Consider the following 21,020-nt stretch of genomic DNA (forward strand, 5'->3'; position numbering starts at 1 on the left):
GCGGCGGCCCCGAGCGTCCCGCGCTGCGCCCCTTCTCCGGCGGACCCCGACGGGGCGGCCGCGGGACGGCGGCTCCATCGCTGCGGGATCGCGGCGGAGGGCGCGGCGGCCGGAGCTGCCCCGCGGGGCGGCGGGCAGGATCCCGGAGGGGGCCGTCTGACGTGCCCTTGGGGAAATGGGGGTCGGTCCGGCCAGAGCCGTGGCTCCGCGCTTCTGACTCTGCCCAATGAGAGCCCGGAGCACGGAGGGAGCTGTCAATATTTGGCCACAGCCCCCGCGCTCCTATCCCCAGTGTGTCCTCGCCCTCCGCACAAGGACCTCTATGGCCCGGCCCGGCCCCGCCGCACGCCGCGCTCCGCTCGGGGGGCGCCGGCCCCGCTGAGCGCCCGGGACCCCCCGAGCCCCTCCGCCGCCCCCCGCGCGGCAGCATGCGCCTGGGAGCGGGGGCCCAGCCGGGGCTCGCTCAGCCGCGCGGAGCCGGGAGCCGCGCAGGAGGGCAGTGACGGGCACGGCTCGGCGCCCGCACCGCCCTTGCCCGAGGGAAGCGCGGGCAGGGCCCCGTCCCCGCTCATTTCTCCGTCTGGACCGCGCCCCGGAGAGATATGCTCAGTCCAAACCGCCTGGAAGCGTCTCCTGGGATTGCCGTGGCCCCCGGGCGTGCGGAGTGCGGAGCGTTCCCTCGGACGGCGGGCGCGGCCCCGCGGATTTGCCTGCCCTTCGTGCTCATCCTGCTCGCCCTGACGCCCCGCGCCGACTCCTCGTGGTGGTGAGTGCCCGCGCCTCGACGGCTCCGCGGCGGCGATTCCCGGCCGGGGAGCGCGGGGGGGAGCGCGGTCGGGATTGCGGAACGGTCGGGGAGCGGACGCCCGACGTGCGGGATCGGGCAGAGCCGGGCAGAGCGGCCCCGCGGGTCCCGGCTCCTTCGGGCGCGCCCCGGCTCCGAGCGGAGCCCCGCACGGGAGCGCTCCGCACCTCCCGCGGATCGGGGCCGGGCACAGCCGGGAGCAGAGCCTCGAGCCCGGCATTCAGCGGGGAAGGAGCGGGATGAGGGCCCTCGGTACGGGCTGGGGCTGAGCGGCAGGCAGAGCCGGAGCCCCGCTATTAACCCTCTGCAATTCGGGGATCGCGATCTATCTCCCAAACGTCTCCGGACTGTTCTCTTATCCCCGGCGCTCCGCGATCGCTTCTCATCGGCTCCCGAATTACCGCTCTCCCTCGTTTGAATCAGATACGGCTCCGTGACAGCCGGAGGTGATGCCATAGAAAACACGCGCAGAGCCGCGGCAGAGCCGGCCGGCCTCCCCAAAATCAGTTTCCTTTCTGTCCTCGTTCCCGTAACAATGAAAATGCACGCTTACAGAACGAGAGTCATTAGGAAAACAGGGAGGGTGAAGTTTTCAAGCGAGCCCACGCGATTTCAGTAGCACAGAAACACCCGAGGAAAACTGATTGCCGCACGCGAGTTCTCAGCTTCCCCCGTCCTGTAACAGCGCTCGCTAATCTTACTGGAAAGCCCCATTTACACACCGTCACCGTTAGCGCAGTGCAGTGGCTGAAGCAGAATTGAATCGAACTTCATCCATCTGCCACTGACGGAGGTGAGTGGCTTTCCCGAGGGAGCGCAGCGCTGGGAGCACCACGCAGCTGCAGGTCCTGCCCGAGCTCCGTGCGTGTCACGGCTCCGAGAGCTCCGGGACAGGAGGGGGAAAGGGAGGGGAGCAGCGACCATGGGGACAGGAGCGGGGCCGGGCTCCAAGAGGACACAATGCCCGCCGTGCTCAGGGGAAACCTGCAGCCCAGTGAGCCCACAGGGCGCTGAAATCCCGGGGTGAGGAAGCGAGCCAGCAGCGAGGCTCAGGTCGATGCACGCACGGCCTGGCTCCCAGCCGCCAGCTCGGCCCCCACCCATCGCAGCAGGCAAAGACAGGACAACATCTGTGCAGGAGGTGATGGCGCTGCTGCGCTAAAGCCGAGGCAGAGTCTCAGGGTAGCAGAGAAGCTGGAGAATTCCACATCCTTACCAAGGAGGCGAGGGAAGGGGGAGGTTTGCTGGAGCCGGGGGGTGGGTGCACGGGGTAATGCTGCTGGAAGGGGACAGGCTGTGGCTCACAGCATCTGCCCAGAGCTGAGCAGTTCTGTTAATGCGCACAGATACGTCTGAAGAGCCCAAATCCTTCCCTTAGGAGCAGTGTGAAAAGCATCCGTTTTCCTCGCTTTCACACCCCACTTCTCCCCAAAGTGACCACACTGCGGTGGTGGCCCTAATTCCAAACGCACAGCTCTTGCCAGCACGTGGGAGCAAACCCACTGCACTTTGAGCCTCGGGGGCTGCGTTCTCCAGAGGCCGCTGGATCTCCTCTCACAGCAGCTTGTGCCCTCAGCTCCGAGGCAGAGAGGAGGGGGAGAAGTGCTGAGAAATGGGGCAGAGCTCAGCGAGCAGTGCCCCCACACAGTCATTGTGCCACGGTGGGGCTGAGCACGGTGCTTTCAGCCTCTCTCATAAAGCAGAATTGGCCCCAGGGTCCTCAGTACCACTACTTTAAAAAAAAAAAAAAAGGAAACCTAAACCCAACTAAACCAAATACGTCGAACTCAGAAGTTCACGCTGCTGATTGGACTTTCTCTTGCATAGACCAGAACATTCCTAAGCAAAACCTTCATGGACGCGGACGCTGCTCCGCTGTTCGTGTCAGTTCTGATCAAGCAGCGTCTCTAGCTGAGGTTGTGCTTTACTGAAAGCGGGCTCAAGCAGCTGTGGTTTGGGAAAAAGTTATGCAGCGATTTCCACGGGTTTCCAAGCACATCTTTAGCACTACTGATATTACAGTAAATACATTTGGTGGTGCATCATCGTTCCTTATTTTTATTATTATTGCCAAATTCTTCTAGGGATTCACACACAATAAACTTGTGGAAATAGAGGAAATGCTTCTCATTTTCGGAGTCAACTTTTAAAGTAGATTAATAGAAAAAAAAAAAAAAAACCAAAAAAAAAACCAGACCGCTTCTGATCGGAGTACATGGAAAGGAAATATCAACCAAATGTTTCTTCTAAACAACTGCAAATTATTAATTTGGGGTGACGTCAGGCGCGGCCCCGCCGCCGTGCAGAGCTCCAGGAGCTGGGGAACGCTGGGTGAGGGGGGGGGGGACACGGTGCTGGGGGTGCACGGTGCTGGGGAGGAGCAGCGGGCGCTGCCAGGACCACCAGCGGGTGCAGGACGGCGCGGGCTGGGGAGCAGCCCCGAAACTATAAAGCTCCCAAACTATGACACATCACTTAGCAACAAAATACCGCCTGGAACACAGACGGAAATTAAAAAGGAATGCGATGGGAAAATCCCTAAATCCCGTTGACACTCAAGTGTGCCCGGGCAGGGCGAGCGCAGCGCCCGCGGCGCAGGAGGGACCGTGCCCTGAGCCCGGCGGTGCCGCGAGGCCCCGAGAGCGGCCTCCAAAATTCCTTCCGAAAGATGGGGAAGATTAGGCCAGCGTTGCTTATAAACACGAACCGTGCAATAAACAAACGCGGCGTAAATAACCAAGTAGGGTTTGTTGGCCACCAAGAGCTCCGCCGAGCGCGCTGGTGCGGAAAGCCATTGCGGAACTGAAGGTTTGGTTACAGGCAGATGTGCACAGAGCGTGCACACCCCACCCTCACACGTACCCGCAGCCCCACGCCGTGACACGCCAGATCCTCGTCAGCTAACTTGTTTATTGCTAGCCACAGCCCTTGGAAACTACAAATATTCGATTTCATCTGGCACCGGAGCAGATGGGAGGCATCAGGCTCCCCACAAGATAAAGCAAATCTGGGGAAAACAGAGCGGTGTGGGCTCGTGCTGGGGTCAAGCGTTGCGTGGGGTCTGACTGCATGGGGTGCCCCCAGGCTGGGACCTATGGCGCGGTGGGATGCTCCATCCCATTGGGCAGCCACTGCCACTCTTCAGCTCTGTGCACTGACTGGGAAGGGCTCACGAGCAGGGAAACACCATGAGGGTAAATGATGGAGCAGGAGCACGCCCCGTGCTGGGGCTGAGCGGGTGCTCAACCTTTTGGGGCACTGCTCGTGGGGACAGGGACGCCGCAGCGGGTGCTGCTGCTTCCATCCCACACCGGTGCTGGGTCCTGGTCTGTGTGCAGCGGATGGGCACAGAGAAAAGTCGAGCTCCTTGCACACGTGGTTTTCTAGGATATCAGAGAGGGGCTCACTTGAGCAGGCATCGCACTGAGGTGTGTGGGAGGGGAAATAGCATCGATAGGAATGTCTGAAATTAAGCCAAGGGAAGGACAGCTGCGTGAGCCTCCGCAGTGTGTAACCCATTGGGGTGTGCACGCTGCTGCTCCCGTGCTCAGAGCCCAGTGTCCCCAGCACGCTGCGGGCAGGGCAGTGCTGGGGGCTTGGGGACCCCACGCTGCTCCCCACAGTGTGCCCTGCATGGTAATGGCAGCAGCAGGGCAGCCACCGGGACATCCTTATCCCCACACACTCCAGCCATGGGAGCCCTCGCCCTGAAACTGCCCAGTTCTTAAAAGAACATTGGAGGGATGGAGAGCAAAGTGCGCCCTCGGGGCAGCCCTGGCGCTGTGCTGGGAGCGTTTGGGAACAGATGGGTTCTCTCAGTCACTCCGCTCAGTTGTAATAACCCTAATTGTGTTTCTTAGTTCATTTTTCATTAGGGTCACTTTCACCTATAGGAAGTGTCTCTTAAAACGGAGACACAACAGAAGAAATCCTTCTGTTCTCCCAGGCTCGTTGGCCGGGTCCCTCGGAGCAGCCTCACCCGGCATTATGATATTAGAAATTATTCAAGTGAGACTAACGCTCTCAGCACACAGAGCAGTGGCTCTAAGTGAGGAAATTAGGACTATTAATCACTCCAAGGCGCTAACAATTCCAGCAGGCCAGGATGGCCCTGTTCCCGGCGGGGCTTAATAAAATACTCAGGGTTTATAATAATAAAATAATATCTCAAATGTCTGTAGCACCTTGCAACCCAAAGCGCGGTGCCATTGGCTATAAATTGTCCCCCCCAGTGCTGTGCAGAGCTGAGGAAGGAGAGCGCAGCCTCCGCAGGAACTATGCAAAGCACTCGAGGAGCGAGATGCTGCCAGGCCCTCTGGAATTTGCTCTTTATCAGATAAAGAGGCAGGGATGCTGGATCCGATCCTATCGGGAAGAGGTGTCTCCAATAGCCACCGGGGGCTCTCAGCCTCCCACCAAAATGCAGATTCCATGTCCTCTCGATGGGAAGGAAGAGAGCAGAAGCCACGGGGATGTGCTCGGAGCTGCCCCCCAGCTCCAAGCGGGATTGGGTCTGTTCTGCTGCAGCCCCAAACACGGGCACCCCACTTTAACCTCTGGTGCCGACCTCAGCTGTTCTCAGCTGCTATCAATTGATTTAGAATTGCGCCTTCAATGGAATTGGTGCAACCCTGCTTTCCCCACAGTGGGAGCTTGCATTTCTTGCTAAAGAGCTCAGCTGCAGGGGGCTGCTGCCAAAAGCACAGTTATCAATCGGGAAAGGGACTCTCGAACACCACGAAGATGGGGGCAGAGAGAGGCACGGGAAGAGCTGCTCCTGGGGACACCGCGTGGCACATCCCAGAGCCTGCAGCCAACGCACAGCGGCACAGACACCCCCTGAACCCACGGGGAGAGCAGAAGCGAGCAGAACCCTGAGCTGCTGAGCAGCCTCCACCAGGGGTAGAGATGCAGCGTGGGCCATGCAGCTCTGCAAGAGCCTCCCGAGGAGCCAGGAGCAATGGGGCAGACGGGCGTGCGGCCCCGGGAGCGCAGCGCAGGGCGGGCGTGGGGAGGGGGTTAGCACAACTGCGTGCTGCCAAGTACATGGACGCGTCTGCCTCTGATTTGCATGTTTATCTTAGAAGCAATTTAGGTTTCTCCTTGTTTACAAGAGGAGAAGTCAGCAGACTCTTAGAGCAAGAAAAACAACTGGGAGCCAACATGTGACAGTTGTCTCCTGTTCCCCACGCACGGCGCAGCCGGCGTGCGCAGGCTGTTGGGAAAGAGCGTCGGCCACACGGCTGGACGGCCCCGAGCAGCAGAGAACAGGCAGCAGCAAGCTGGGATGCTTCCCCTCCCTTACACCCAGGCTCTGGAAGCACTTACCTGCAGAGCACGAAGCCCTCGGTCTGTGCTGGTGCTGCACGAGTCGTTCCTCATGGGAAGGGGCGAGGAGAAGGTGGAGGTGCAGCAGGAGGAGCACAGCGCTGCGAGCTGAACCCCAGGAGAAACAGGAACAGAACCAGAGGGATCCACAGCAACCCCTGTGCTGCAGACACTGCTCAGGAGCCCCTGAAGGCACAGCTGCGGCTCCCAGCGGGCAGGGCAGGACTCGTTACCCACCTGTGTGCAATTAGCAGTCCCGCCCTCCCGGCTGTAGGTGCCCCTCCATCACCGGTGTCTTTGGCACCAGGGGCCCAGGACTGTGCTGTTCCCGGGGATGTCAGGGCACCGCGCTCTCATGGGTGTTTCTGAAGTTGCAGTGGTTTTTTTTCCTGCTGTAAAAAAGCGGATTCCCCAGGAGTAAAGGGCTTCGCAGAATTTGCCGCGACCAGAACAGCTTCATTTCTAAAAAATGAAGCAGCCCGTTCTGCTAAGGCAAGTGGGAACTTCTCAGAACACCCTTCCATTTCCTATTTCGGTGTTCTCAAAACATCACAGAGCTGTAGCAGTAAGATCAGAAGGGATGCCTGCACCAATCCAAAACAAATGTTTGTCTTTTTCCCCTCCCAAAATCCCGCTTGGCAGAAGATTTCCCCGTGTTCTCTATCTCGGCCCGTTCCATAGAACCGGACCCCGCTGGAGCCGCTCTCGGGCAGTGCAGCTCGGGCTGCTGCCGAGGCTTTCCCACTCCCGTTGTGCCACAGCAGCTCCAGGATCGGTGTCAGTGCGTGATCTTGGCGTGGGGCTGCGGGGATCAGAGCACTCAGCAGCACCAGGAACGCGCTCACCGGGGACAGCAGCTCCAGGCTCCCTGCCCTGCTGCTCTGCTCCCATCTCCCCCATTTTTCTCTGATGAGGACGCTTAGTGGGAGCATTAAAGAGAAGTCATTAGCTCCGTGCAACCGTGAGAGCGCGCAGCGTTCATCCTGCCCGGAGGTTTCCTTTGCTCCGGGTCTGGGGGTGCTGCTGGGCTCCGTGTGTCTGCAGCCCCGCGCTCCCCTCCTGCCCCGTGCCAGCACCAGCGAGCAGCGCTGCAGGGACACAGCGCCCGCGGGCCCCAGTGCTGCAGAGCCGTGGGGAGCTGTTGTCCTCAGCTCCATCCTGAGATGACCTCGTGCTTCTGCCAGCATTTAAACAAAATATTGTAAAAAAAAAAAAGGGGGGGGCCAGCATTTAAACAAAATATTGTAAAAAAAAAAAAGGGGGGGGGGAGGAAAAAAAAAAAAAAAAAAAAAAAAAAATAAAGGGAGGGGGGGGGGGGGGGGGAAAGATCCCATTGCTTTCTTTGCTCGCTGGGCTTTCCTGAGCCTGGGAGCCATCACTGAGGCTGATGGAAGTGATAGAGCATGGCCAGAGAGAGACAATGACATATTGCCCAAGTTTATTGCTCTTTATTATGATTAAAGGGAGGGTCTTATTTCCAGTCTGGGGGTTTGAAACATTTGAATCCCACCCAAACCTCTTCCCCTGCAGCCAGAATCACAGCTCCGCGGTATGTGGCAAAAATCACTCCCCGGCACAGAGCAGCCTGCTGCTGGCAGAGCAACGGGGCTGCATGGGATGGGGATGGAAAATTCCACCATGTCTCCATTGTCCACGCGGGCCCGAGGGCTGCTGGGTGCAGGAAGAGCCGGGATCGCCCTGGTTTGTGGGGAAAGCTGCCCGCTGCACACCCAGCACGGCACAGAGGAGCAGGCAGCGTGCAGGCAGGACAGACAGCGCAGCCCAGCCCTGCTGTCCATCTTCAGGACATGACCTTAAACGCAGCCGGGTGCTAGCAGCATGAGCAAGGCCTGCAGCAACAAGCGAAGCTCACACCTCTTCCACCCGAGCACTGCGTTGGTGCCTGTGCCCCACAGCAGCAGGGAGGGGGCCCAGAGCCTGCACCTGCAGCCCCGCGTGCAGCGCAGTAACGCCGTGCCCTTCTCCCTGCAGGTACATCGGGGCGCTGGGAGCGAGGGTGATCTGCGACAACATCCCCGGGCTGGTGAACAAGCAGAGGCAGCTGTGCCAGAGGTACCCTGACATCATGCAGTCCGTCGGGGAGGGAGCCAAGGAGTGGATCCGCGAGTGCCAGTACCAGTTCCGCCACCACCGCTGGAATTGCAGCACCCTGGACCGGGACCACACCGTCTTCGGGAGGGTGATGCTGAGAAGTAGGTGCTGCCGCGTGCCCGTGCCGTGCCCCAGTGCGGGGCTGTGAGAGCCTCTTGTTGAACATAACGCTGGGGGAGGGAGAGGACAGTTCTTCGTATCTTCCCCCTGCATAAACAACAAGAAAAAAGAGCTGGGAAGATGCCCTGAGTCCTGAGAAATTGCTTTAATTAGAGTGTGTGGCTTTGGCGTGCAGAAAGAGCTGCGAGTGAGGTGCGTCCCTTCTTTGGGGAAAAATACAGAACAGAGAAAAACAACCTTTTCCCCCTTAAAATTACATTTTGATGGGAAAAAAAAAATTAGCCGTGGTCTGGATACCGCAGCAGAAAGAAACCTGCACATTGAGAGGTGCAGGGAGAAAAGGGACCCAAAAGAGGGATCTGCACCCAGTTCCCCATTGCGTTGCTGGGAGCATCCCCGCTGCTGCGCCCCGTGGCTTTGGTTACTGCTTGGGAGAGCTTTGCCTTCCCTGTAAATTAATCAAGCAGTAATGGGCGCACACCGCTGCTTTTGAAATAGCTGCACCAGAGGAGATGGAGCAGGGGGAGCACTGGGGGAGAAGGGAGAAGGAGGAGACACCTCCAGAGAACAGGCTCGTATGTAAACAGTAATGGGATATATAAATATTTGGAGAGCGGGGTTGGCCAGGAATCAGCAGCTCACGTGGGAACTCCCTGTTCCTCGCATGGCAAAGGAGGCAAGGCCGGGCTTGGGTGGCACTGCTGCTCCAGGCTCGTCCTTCCCAGCACTGCGGGGAGCTTGGGGCACATCAGCCACACCAGGGCCTGCTCAGAGCGCCGGGTGCAGCCCATCTGCGGGGCACGTGGGCACGCATGGGATGGGGCTTGAGGATGCTGGGCGGACTCAGGGCTCAGCCCCGGCCTCCCCCTGCGTCCCAGCGTCACTGCGGCCCCACGTCCCATCCCAGCCGATGAGCACAAGGGCTGATGAAAGCTCCTCGCCATACCCCATCCTGCCAGGCCCAGAGAGAGCTCAGTTCCCTTTGAAGTTGCTTTCAAAGGCTCTCCAAACGAAGACGAACGTGGTTTTGATTTGCAGCTTCTTTTACAGCGTTATAAAACCAGCTGCGAACTCAAACCAGAGGTACGAAGCGCTGGGGGGCACGCGGGGCTGCGTGGGGAGCCCGGGGGGCCAGCTCCCAAAGCCCACCTCCCCCCGCCCCACACCCCCAGGCTGAGCTGAGCTGCAGCCCCGTCCCAGCCCACCCCTCACCGCACGCTCTGTGCCCGCAGGCAGCAGGGAGGCCGCCTTCGTCTACGCCATCTCCTCGGCCGGGGTGGTGTACGCCATCACGCGCGCCTGCAGCCAAGGGGAGCTCAAGTCCTGCGGCTGTGACCCACTGAAGCGCGGTCGCGCCAAGGACGAGCGCGGGGAGTTCGACTGGGGAGGCTGCAGCGACAACATCAACTACGGCATCCGCTTCGCCAAAGCCTTCGTGGACGCCAAGGAGAAGAAAGTGAAGGACGCGCGGGCGCTGATGAACCTGCACAACAACCGCTGCGGGAGGATGGTGAGTGTGGCTGGGGTTCGTGGGGTCAGGGCAGGGTCCAGAGCACCGCGATCCCGAAGAGAACCCGTCCCTGGGGCTCCTTTCCCGCCGGTCGTGGCCAGCATTTCCCAGGCCCCACGTGCTCCCTCTCCTCCTGCAGGCTGTGAAGCGCTTCCTGAAGCTGGAGTGCAAATGCCACGGGGTCAGCGGCTCCTGCACGCTAAGGACTTGTTGGCTGGCCATGTCGGATTTCCGGAAAACGGGGGATTACCTGCGGAAGAAATACAATGGGGCCATCCAGGTGATCATGAACCAGGACGGCACCGGCTTCACCGTGGCCAACAAGAATTTCAGGAAGCCCACGAAGACAGACCTGGTGTATTTTGAGAACTCACCTGACTACTGCGTGATGGACAAGTCAGCAGGTACAGCCAAAAGCTCCCATAAGCACCTACAGCAGCTCTCCCTGCCCCCCGATGGTCTGCAGCCCCCAAGGGTGCAGCTTGGCCCGGCCCCATTAGGGTGCAACTCCACGTCTCTTGGAGCATCCCTGGGGCCAGGATGCTCCGTGGGTACCATGCACTGGTGGGGAAAGAGCCCCCATCAGCCTTGGTCCAGGGGGATCACGGCTTCCTCAATTGAGCACGGGCACCGAGGGCAGTGTGGAGCTCCCCTGCTGCTGCTGCAAGGCTCGCCTGCAGCAAAGCAGAGTAAGCACGTGCAAAGCAGCCTGCTCACAGCCCTCACCTCATAGCAGCGCATCTGGGCGCACCGCGTCGGAAACGACGATAAAACAGCCCAGGCTGAGGCCCCAGGTGGTGGATGCATGGGTGGGGGCTGCGGGGAGCTCTGAGCACGGTGCGGGGGGAACCGCCTGACCCGCTGTCGTTTGCTCCCCTCCAGGCTCGCTGGGCACCGCAGGGCGCGTGTGCAACAAGATCTCCCGCGGCACCGATGGCTGCGAAGTGATGTGCTGCGGCCGGGGCTACGACACCACCCGCGTCACCCGCGTCACCAAGTGCGAGTGCAAGTTCCACTGGTGCTGCGCTGTGCGCTGCAAGGAGTGCGAGGACACTGTGGACGTGCACACGTGTAAAGCTCCCAAACGGGCCGAGTGGCTGGACCAGACCTGAGGAGACGGGCGGCAAAGCGCAGAGCCGGCTGTAAAACCCCCCCGACCTTTTCCATTTTTAAACACCTGCGCCCCGTGGGCCACTGCGTTCTGGGAGCCGTAGTTCGACTGCATGGCTTTTATTTAATTAATTAACTCTGCAAAGCACTAAGAAAGGGCTACGTTTCCCAGGGAGGTGCTGTGGACCCTTCTATTTGCTCAGCAAAACAGGCCCCGTACCCAGGAGGCAGCCAACCTCGCTTCGACTGTGAAACTTCTGCTGCCGTCGTTACCTTCGCAGAGGGGCAGTGCAGCAGACACGGACTGAGAGGACTGACCATCGGGATGCAATGACGGAGCCACGCTGCCCCTCCCCGAGAAGTTTCACCAGCAAAACTAAACCCACTGTTTCTGAATGATAAACTCTCGCAGACGACATTCTTGCTTTTACCTTTCTGCAAGGCCAGAGGAAGGGTGTTGCAAAGCCTTCAGGATGCTCCGTGTCTCCGTGCTTCCCTCGAGCAGCCCTGGCACGCTGTCCCCACTGCACTACTGACACTCGCTGAGCAACTCCTGCACAGTCCTCTCCCTGTCTCCCGGCGAAGGTGACACGCGGAGTCGTGGACTGTCAGCTGAAGCCTGAACGACTGCAAAAAGACGAAGGTGACAGATGGAGGCTGGCCGTAGAAGTTCGCAGGCAGAGGGCTAGAGAAAGCAAACGAGATCTGTGAACTTACTGGTAGGTTCGGAAGTTGACGGATACAAGAGCATCTCTCTGTAAAACTCACTTGTACGTTGTGTGTATACTGCTTATTATTTTAAGTCAAAATTCATTATAAACCTATATCAGAAAATGATGTCCTTTGCTTTTTGTATTTCTGCATGCCCAGTTTTGTGCTTCCAACCCCGCGGGCTTCGGCTGCTGCAGCCCCTCCTGCCCCAGCTCCCCCATCCCAGGGCACGGCCACCCCCCGTGCTCGCCCCTCACAGAGCAGTGTCCTGGTATCCAGATCCCACGAGGAACCCTCCTGGCAGCAGCGTGCTCCAGGACAGCCAGCAGCAGAACGCTGGGTCAGGCGGGAGGCACCGGATCCGCTCCCACATCTTTCCCTGACAACACCCAAACTCCAGCTATCAGCTACAATTGCAGCTGGTGAGAGGAGGGCAGGGAGCAGCCAAGCAGTAAGTGGATATGTTATGGGGATTAACCCCTCTCATCTCCAGAAATTCCCTCTATTCCCCCCCCCCCCCCCCAACCTGCACAAGCACTGATCAGAGATGCTGTACTCAGTATGCAGATACTGATCAAAGGAGTACCCAGTGTGATCAACCCACACAGGCAGCCTTAGTGCACAAGAGCACCGAACCCTTTAACTAAACTGATCCCCCCCCTCCCCCCAAAAAAAAAAAGGATTTCCTAAACCACCCCAATTCCTGAACATATACTGAAGCTCAACATCCTGAACCAAAGCCTCAAGGAGCTCACGGCAGCAAGGTCTGGGGCTGCAGCAGCCCCCAGTCTGAGCGCACAGCTGGAGCTGATGGCACAGCCCGACCGTAGCAAAGTGCCTGTGCTGCAGCACCGGGCTCAGCCGCCCTCTGCCAGGCACTGTGACCAAGGGAAACGTTACCTGTTTTCCTCCTACTGATCGTCATTGCGCTGAAGGGCACGTAATGAAATCCTGTGCATGTCGGGAAATGCACAGAGCGTGTTTTGATGTGCGTTACAAGCTTCCAACAATGGGAAGGAGGAGCCCGCAGTGACACCCACGTGTAAACACGTTTAACTCGGGGCTGATTTCACACCGCTGCTGTTCCAGAACGGTGTCCAACCTCTCCCGGGACTGACGGGTTCCTCCTGTCAGCCTGCCCGGCTCCCTCTGTGCAACACCAACGTTCAAAGGGTCACAGTAGCAGGATGGGATTAGAACAAAGATTATCCTGCTTCTAAGCCACGCACCGGCCGCTGTGCAAAGAGCCACCTCTGAGCGAGGGTTCCACCCGGCAGCCCTAGGAAATGCTGGCTTAAGCGGGGACAGAAAGGCCATGGAGGACTGCTTTGATGGGAAGGGCTCAAAGAGCTCACACAGCCCCCATGGGGGCAGCGGGGAGCACCTCACCCCAGGCAGGCTGTGAGGGGCTGGGGTCCTGCAGGATGAGAACCGAGGTGACCCATGAGCAGAGAGATACGAAACCACGGTGAGGATCCCCCTGCCCGGCTGTGCTTCCTGCAGCACCAACCCACCCAGCACCATCTCCCTTTGCAGTCCCACCCCGACAGCACACGAGGGCCCCGCTGCCTGCCCTTGGCACTGCAGGGCTGCAGAAGGACCAGGAGCAGAGGGCGTGGATGCAGCCCAACAGCTCCAGCCCACGAGGCAGGAGGTCCTTCTGCAGAGGGCCACGCGAGGCTGCGCTCTCCTCTTGTTTATTAACAAGCGATTAGCAGAAGCATGACAAGCACGATGCCCGGGAGCCAGCAGTGCTGGTTAACAGAACTAACCCCAGTGCTCGTGCAGGAGGACGTCCCACTGCAGGCTGAATGGAAATCAGAGCGCTGTGAGTCCTCTCACAGATGAGGCCTCCCGAAACTCCCCTTCGGTGCACTCATCTTCAGAAAGCAGATGTTTTCCATCTATAAAAGTTTATGAAGGCTGCAGTCTTGTCAGGGAATACTCAGTTCCACTCACAAGCCCCTCTTAAGTAATCTAAAGTGTACGGGGAGCCTTTTATGGAAGATCATGTTCTAATTATCCTGCAGTCAAAAGCATGGCTGAACTCACAAACAAGGAGCAGAATTAACTGCTAAATGAGCTTCTGAATAAATTACCTTCCCTGAAGAAGCTGGGGAGGATGCACAGGAGGAGGAGGCAAAATATATCCAAGACATGGGGCATTCTCTCTACCAAGCCACGTGCAAGTGAGAGATGGCCTTGGCCCAGGCAACCCCACGATGTTTCTGGATGGTTGTACTGAGCAGATGGATCAAACGCTGACCTACAACAATCCAGAATGTATGCACCGCTCCGTTACACCCCAGTCCTGAAAACCCTTGTCACAGCTGTAGACCCCTCTGTTCTCCATCACCCTCATGCCAATCCAGAAAGCGGTGCTCGTGCACCTGTGCCAGGGTGCTGAACCAGGGCTAGCCCAACAGCCGCACTCCTGTGACCGGTCCAAGTTTCAGGCATAGATTTATCAGGGTATTCTGACTAACATTTGAACAACCTGTCAAGGCCTGCGTGGAAGCATTCATCTCTCTTCTTACTGGACACTGGACACGAAGGGCTGCTCCAGCTAGCAGTAGAGAATTACTCTCTGAAATCTCAGCTGATGAGTCAGTATGGGAGAATGCAATAGTCACATACTCTGTCACACTGTTTTATAACTGATGATAGCCTATAGCCAGATTAGAAAAGAAATTGAGAGTTTGTTAAGAGAAGGATCCAAGCTGATGAGGCTATGGTGTGATTGCACAATTCAAGGCATCCAGAGTAGAAGAAAATGTCATTGACCAGAAATAACCAAAGCAAGAAGATCCCCAATGGAGACATGTATTCATCTTCATGGAAGCACCCTTACTGATGCAATGAGCACGGGTGTGTTATCCAGCATTCCCCAATGATTAGACTCACCTAAGGGCCCACCAAAAAGCAAGACACAACAATCGAAGCTGGAAATGAAGAGGAAAATTCCAAGCCGATGATCAGCATCCCCGATCACAGACCTCTTCCTGCAGTGCTTGGGGCTGGGGCATGCAGAGCACGCCTCGGCTGGGAGGTGCAAGGAAGGGAGGAGGGAGCCAGAGCTCAAAACTGAAGCTGCCTTTCTCCCTATCTTTATTAACATGTGGGCGAATTCAGACCAGAGCAGGCTGAACACAGAAGCCCACTACTACTGCTGCTGCCAGCGTGACCTGATGGTTAGGGGATGTTTTTGAACCATAAGATCAGAACAGACAGCATAGCACTTATGCAGCCATACAGCCTTTAACTGCAGAAAGAGAAGTGAGGAGTCTGCTTCTTCTAGTTAACAGCAAAGCATGGGAACGTGGGTATTGCTGGGAGGCTGGCAGAATCCAAATCCCATCTGCGCTCGCTGCCCGTGCTACCAATACCATCCTCCGTTCAGAACACAGCACCAACACACATCTGCTCTCTGCTTCCACAGCTGTTCCTATTCTGAAACCTCAATGCAGTTCCATGTGGCTCCCAACCACACACCCCATATATTAGTAGTTTGGGAGGTGCATCTCCCCTCAGCCTGTCATCTCTGGGCAGGGGGGAAGGGCAGATTAATTTATGTCTGTAAGACCCCCATATGTACATCTCCTTTTCTCTCCGGGAGTTTGCTCTCGTGTTTAACCTCCTCAGCCTGCTGGCACAGGAGGCCAATGATGCAGTTCGAGGAGAGGTGCAGGCTCTTCGCTCTCCCCCTCCCCCTGGAATCTTCCTCTCACTTGTGGTCCTTGGGATTCACCCAACGCTTTTCAGAAAAAAAAAAAAAAAAAAAAGAAAAAAAAGAGGACCTCAAGACAAGTATGCATTTAATAAGCAGTGAGACAAATAAGCTCCAGTTATCCCAGCAGAATTACAACACCAGAGAACAATTTTCTGCATTCCTCTGAAGGCCTGAAGGAACCCAATTGCCTGCTCTCAGCCTAAATAGGTACCAGACACCAAGTGCTCCATAAGCAAACAGAGCCCCCAAAGTGCAAAAATGAAATAAGTAAAAAGCTTCACGTTACATATAAACCAGCCGTTTGCACCTTGTTATTAATGATCTCGACTATGACCTTTAAACACTGCCTTGCTCAGAGTCATGGATCTACGCCTTGGCACCTTCACAACAATTCCAGGACAAGGAGGCAGGAAATAACCTGGCCTGGTCCATGCCAGAGACGTGGCATGGGAGAGCTGAGTGCCGTAAGCCTTGGCCATCAGCTCCTCCAATGCAGCAGCCGGGGCTAAGAGGTGAGCACCTCCAGCATGAGCTTGTCAGCACAGTGACAAATGGTGACTGTGGTTTCTGACAGGGTGGAAAGTCCTGCAGCCACGTGCATGTGTGCATAAGCAGTAGTAATGCTGCTTTCAAGAACAGAAGGCTAACACCATGATGTACAACTGCAACAGAGCTTGTTACCTAGAAGCTAATTCAGATGTGGCTTATTAGCCTAAAGAAACTAGACGTGCCTCATGCTGCCTCTGTCAACCACAAGAGTTTGTAAGCCTACGCTGTCTCACAGCTGCTTTTAAGAGTTTTCTTGCTGTAACATTATAAGCCAGAGGAAAGTTTTGCCCCTCGAAAGCTGCTCAGCACAAAGTCACTTACCACTGCAGGAGACAATTGCAACACAAATGTCTGGAGAGTGCTGAGCAAAAACTGAGCTGTTCTGAGAAGCTTTAAGAGCAACACCACCACCACCACCAAAAAAACAAATGCAAATCCTGCCAGCGTGAATCAAAGAGACTACAATTATTCACATATTAGCAGCATGTATATAAATAAATGTTGATTTTTTTTTTCAAGTTCCTTGACTTTCATTGGCTCCTCCAAATAAAATGAAGGCTCGAGAAGTCTGCTACACGACATGAAGCCTTAAAAAGGCTTTTGCCATCCCAGTGGCTACGAGGTTACAACAGTGCATGTTTCAGGGAAATGGCAACAATCAATGCTTATCTATCCCGATTCATAATTGTCTTGTTACATATACATTATGCAACTTAATTGCATGTGGACTGATATGGTAGCACTGTGGTATGCATCAGGTGCTAAGCCCCTGCTTCAAGGTGGCAAAGGAATGTTGCTATAAAGCATGAACAATCCTGCTAGGAAATCATGCAGAGAGCTCCTCCTTCCTCAAGAATTACTGGCACTTCTAGGAAGACAGGAACATTTTCATTACATAGGCTGCTGCCAGCTATACTTTCAGCACAAGCCCATCCCCTTTCTGTTACTGTTATGTCAGGGGAGGACAGTGAAAGAAAGCAGCTCTTGGGATGATACATGGGAGGCACTGCTTCATTTATAACCTCACGCAAATGCTGGAAAATGTTCAACTTTAAAAAGCATTAGGTTGGTTACCTTATGGGCCCCTGTGGACCAAGATGTGAAATTACACGAACACAACATACCTATTAATCACCACAATGATTCCACAGTGAGAAACAACACCAATGGCTAAAATTCAACTGGAAGGAAAGTTGAGAAAATCACCTACTACTAGGTAGGCAACTCAAAAAAAAAAATTGGGTACTACCTTTCCAATAGGGTTCCCCTCTTGATTCCCTGATGAATTCAAGTATTCAACTTGGATTACAGCCCAACCAATACACAGTGGGGAGTAACAATGGCATTCCTACCTACAATGTGGGTGCTCCGTCTCAGCCAGTTCCAAACAGGAGGTGCACAGGTGACTGTCTGCTTCGTAGGCTTTTTTTTTTTTAAAAAAAAACTAGATTGAAGAAACTCACTCTCAGTCTTTACATTGCATGTTTTCACTTTACGTTCTGCCAAAAGCTGGAACGATGGCTCCACTGCTTGCGTCTGCCCACGGGGCCTGTGGCTGGAAGCTCTGCTGAAGCACCAGAAGCTGCAACTGCACTGAAAGGCCTTGAGAGAATCAGAATTATGGAATATTTCATCTGTACTCATTAAAATATCCCCTTTCGTGTGAGTCCTGCTTGCAACAAAGAATCAAATAAAAAAAACATTCTTGCGGATTGATTTAGGCACTGCTTCAGAGAACAGTAGAGGTTTCAGCAAGCTCCTTCCATTCAGGATTCAAAAACTAGAGTAATTTATGACACCTTTCACAGAAGCCGTCAAGGTCACAGCTCCCATCAATCTCTCACAAAGATCAGTGGAGATGAAGCATGCAAAATCTGCCTAGTTATTATGGATAACTACGTCTACAACAAAAACATAGGAAGATGGACAACTTTTAGTGTGCACAGAATGAGTGTTTATCTGCAAGCCTGCGCTATTTTTGTAATTCCCACATTCTAAGAAGCTGTGTCTAACACGAGCCTGCTTCCTCAGTACAGAGCAGCAGACCTGAGTGTTGAGAAGCTGACATTTTCTCTAATGGGGGGAGGGTGGAAATGGAGGTCACACCAATTACCTCCAAGCACTTGGCTGCCACAGCTATCTGTTCACCTTTGCAGTAAACAGACCCTTGTGGCTGGTCCATATCTGAAGTAATTCCTTTTAAGAGCGCTCCACACCTCAGGTCTCTTCAGATCTTGATATCAACAATGATAGCACTTTTCTTTGGGCTAACACTTGAAAGTTCAGGTTTCCCAAGGAGCCTCCCATGCAGATGCCACAATCACTTTGGGCAGTTTCAGAAAACAGCCCGTTCTTCAAGGCAAAGGGATTTGACAGACAGAATGCATACAATTCAATCTAAAGAATTAAAAACACGAAGTAGAGGAGTTTATACTACAATTTCCTTGTGTAATGCAAGCTTACAGGATACAGAAGAAATAAATCTTTGTTTGCACTCTGTAATCTATATTAAAACAGGCGCTTAAGAATTCAACAAACTCCACACGTTAAGAAGCAACCTTTTAATAACGAAAGCAAAACCATACTTTGCTCTTAACAAATATTTTGAAAAAGACTTACAAAATTAAACCAAAGCCAGTTCTGGCGCATCTGCAGCTGAGAAGGAAGTGTCAATGCTCAAAACATCCGCCCAACTTACGTTCTCTCCTTTCTTACAGACGTATTACCTTCCCGTTGTACAAGTGATGAAGAGAGCAATAAGGTTGCTGCTCAAAAACTATTTTCTTAGATGATTATGGACGCTACGGACAAAGAAGGAAGCACCATTACCAACAAGGCAGCCTACAAAGGACAGCTGTCTGAACAGCACTGTTTTCTTCGCTGCCTCCCACAGCCAGGTGCCAGCCAGCCATGCCTGGAGGTGCTGCCAGGACACTCTGGGAACAATGCAATCGAATCCTCTGGGAGGCACGCTGCAGTCAGCTGGTGCCACAGACTGGACAACGTGAGGATCTTAATGTTTCCACAGCAAAGGATAAAAGGAGAGTTCCAAAAGAACTGGAAAAACAAACAAACAAACAAACAAAAAGACAGAACACAGCAATGAGAACAAATGAGCTCAAGTTTAAAAGCCATCTTCATTTCATAGGTTTAAGGTATGAAGAAAGAAATCAGAGAATCGAACCGCACTTGAGCACTCAACACCTGTGACGCTTTTCTTCAATTCTGGACATCAGTAAATGGAGACAGAAAGGTTGAGTCTCCTTAAAGTTGACGAGGCAACAACAAGGATGGGGGACAAAAATAGACAAAACAGAGCCTTAAACTTGTGCTGCGTGAGCAGTGTGACTCACCAGGGGATGAAGGGGCTCAGCCAGATGCCAGCACGCTGGGGGCACTCACGGGCCACAGTACTCGCAGCACCTAGGCACAAGCAGCACACGTCAGGACAGCATTTCTCCACACTACACAGGGGTGAAGCACACTGGGGAGGAGGGCAGTGCATTTTGTTGGCAATTCAGACACGGATTATTTACAGGTCATTGATTCAAATGTATAAAAAACAGACAGACAACCCAGCAAGAGCAGCCCATTCTTCAGACAGAATCCGCAGATGCCATCTAAACAGTTCCAGAAACAAAGATTAAGTTAAAACAAATGATGCAAACCCCCCTGCACCTTCTCAACACCCCCACACCCACCCCCCTCCTCCCAGCTAACCGGGACCTGCGTTATCCTCACGCAAACCCTCTTCCCATGAGGCAGCAGTGACAGGACTCATTTACTTTGAGAGTTTTACTTCGGCCCTCCTGGCTTCTATCATAACCTCCAATATTACATTAAAAAGGCTTTTAAAACATAACACTGACAACAGAGCAGGAGCTTTTCATTGCAGCTAGCTTCTTCACTGCCTGTGTGCGTGTGGCACCTTCACATTAAGTGCATGAGTTAAGATGTAGATTAGTGAGGCAAGGAACCTTTGCCCTTGGCATCGACACTCGGCTGTGACAGGAAACTTCAGGCTTTTTTTTTCTATGAAGTGTAGAACCACTCATTGCACATTGGCAGGGAAGTGCACATCTCCAAACTATACACATTTTCTCTTAGATAAGCAAAAGACTCAAGTGTTTATAAATATGAAAAGTTCAGCAGCTGGCTAAAAAGTTAATTCTCCAGTCTCACTTAATGAGCTTTGGGGAAAGTGGTAGGGGGATTTGTTCAGAAAGTAAAGCAGAGTGTCACAGAAAGCAGGACTTGCCAGACTGGGTTCTACTTCGTCCTGTATTCTGCCTCGAGATGGCTGCTATCAGCAGAAGGGAGAGGAATCTTCTAAAGGGGAGCCATGCAGAATGAAAAATGTTTTCTCCTTATCTTGCTATCATAAAAATTAGCCAATTTTTAATTTAGGTCCCATGAATTCTTTCTTTGTTGCGAAAATATCAAGCAAACCGTATCAAAATACTTTGGAACATGGATTGCCTTCGGATTTTGTCCAACTCCCTGAGCAAGAACATGCTTGCAGTAGGATACTGGAACACTGCTGCAGTATTTTTTCAGCACTTTAACTAACACTGGTCTATTCCAGTAGCATATACTGGGAAAAAAGGTTAGGACTTAAAATCTGGGACTGATCTTTTTGAAGGTAAGCATGTTGGACATGGCGAGGAATTTCTGACCAGAGTGTTTGCAGTGTCTGCTGCCAATGCATCTGCAGTTTTCCTGAAAGCAGATGCCTCGGTGTCTTTGTAAGACTTCGTACAGACTGCGTTGTGTGGCATCACTTTTGCAAAACAATACACAGTTACCCAGTCCTCCACCTATGTAATTAATAAAAATTAAAAATTCATACCGAATGGAAAAATAATCAGATCCTTTTGTCTGCTGTTTTGGTAGAAAATGTTCTTTAGCTTGCTCGGCTGGATAGACCAGTGTCATCCATTTTCTGTATCTCTTTCCTTCCGCCACTCACCAACCCAATCTGAACACCAACTACATACGACACAGTGCTGTCTCAGACTGTCACTATGAGAGCAATTTTCCAAGAG

At 54.2% G+C, this 21,020-nt stretch overlaps 2 protein-coding genes across 6 annotated transcripts in view; one reads left to right on the plus strand and one right to left on the minus strand.

Moving 5' to 3' along the window:
* Window positions 458–11,543, plus strand: WNT2B (Wnt family member 2B). 2 transcript variants are annotated; one of them, XM_021377518.1, is made up of 5 exons: window positions 458–766; window positions 8,126–8,346; window positions 9,598–9,875; window positions 10,015–10,279; window positions 10,758–11,543. In XM_021377518.1, the coding sequence occupies exons 1-5, from the start codon at window positions 603–605 to the stop codon at window positions 10,985–10,987; spliced, it is 1,158 nt and encodes a 385-aa protein (XP_021233193.1). In that variant the 5' UTR covers window positions 458–602; the 3' UTR covers window positions 10,988–11,543. The 2 variants fall into 2 exon arrangements, with proteins under 2 accessions (XP_021233193.1, XP_021233192.1); XM_021377517.1 differs by having other exon boundaries at window positions 10,015–10,900.
* ST7L (suppression of tumorigenicity 7 like) overlaps window positions 7,555–21,020 on the minus strand; it is a 31,993-nt gene continuing 18,527 nt past the window's right edge. For 2 of the 4 annotated variants that reach the window (XM_021377514.1, XM_021377512.1), the window contains exons 15-16: window positions 19,329–19,398; window positions 18,522–19,032 (exon numbers count right to left, since the gene is read on the minus strand). In XM_021377514.1, coding sequence (XP_021233189.1) covers window positions 19,345–19,398 — 54 coding nt within the window. In that variant the 3' untranslated portion in view covers window positions 18,522–19,032; window positions 19,329–19,344. Of the gene's footprint in view, window positions 8,453–9,577; window positions 10,126–11,416; window positions 11,671–17,438; window positions 17,578–18,521; window positions 19,033–19,328; window positions 19,399–21,020 lie in introns of those variants that run through there. The other 2 variants (XM_021377511.1, XM_021377510.1) reach the window with 2 other exon arrangements.

The sequence above is a fragment of the Numida meleagris genome, chromosome 25 (genome assembly GCF_002078875.1).
Source record: "Numida meleagris isolate 19003 breed g44 Domestic line chromosome 25, NumMel1.0, whole genome shotgun sequence".
NCBI lineage: Eukaryota > Metazoa > Chordata > Aves > Galliformes > Numididae > Numida > Numida meleagris.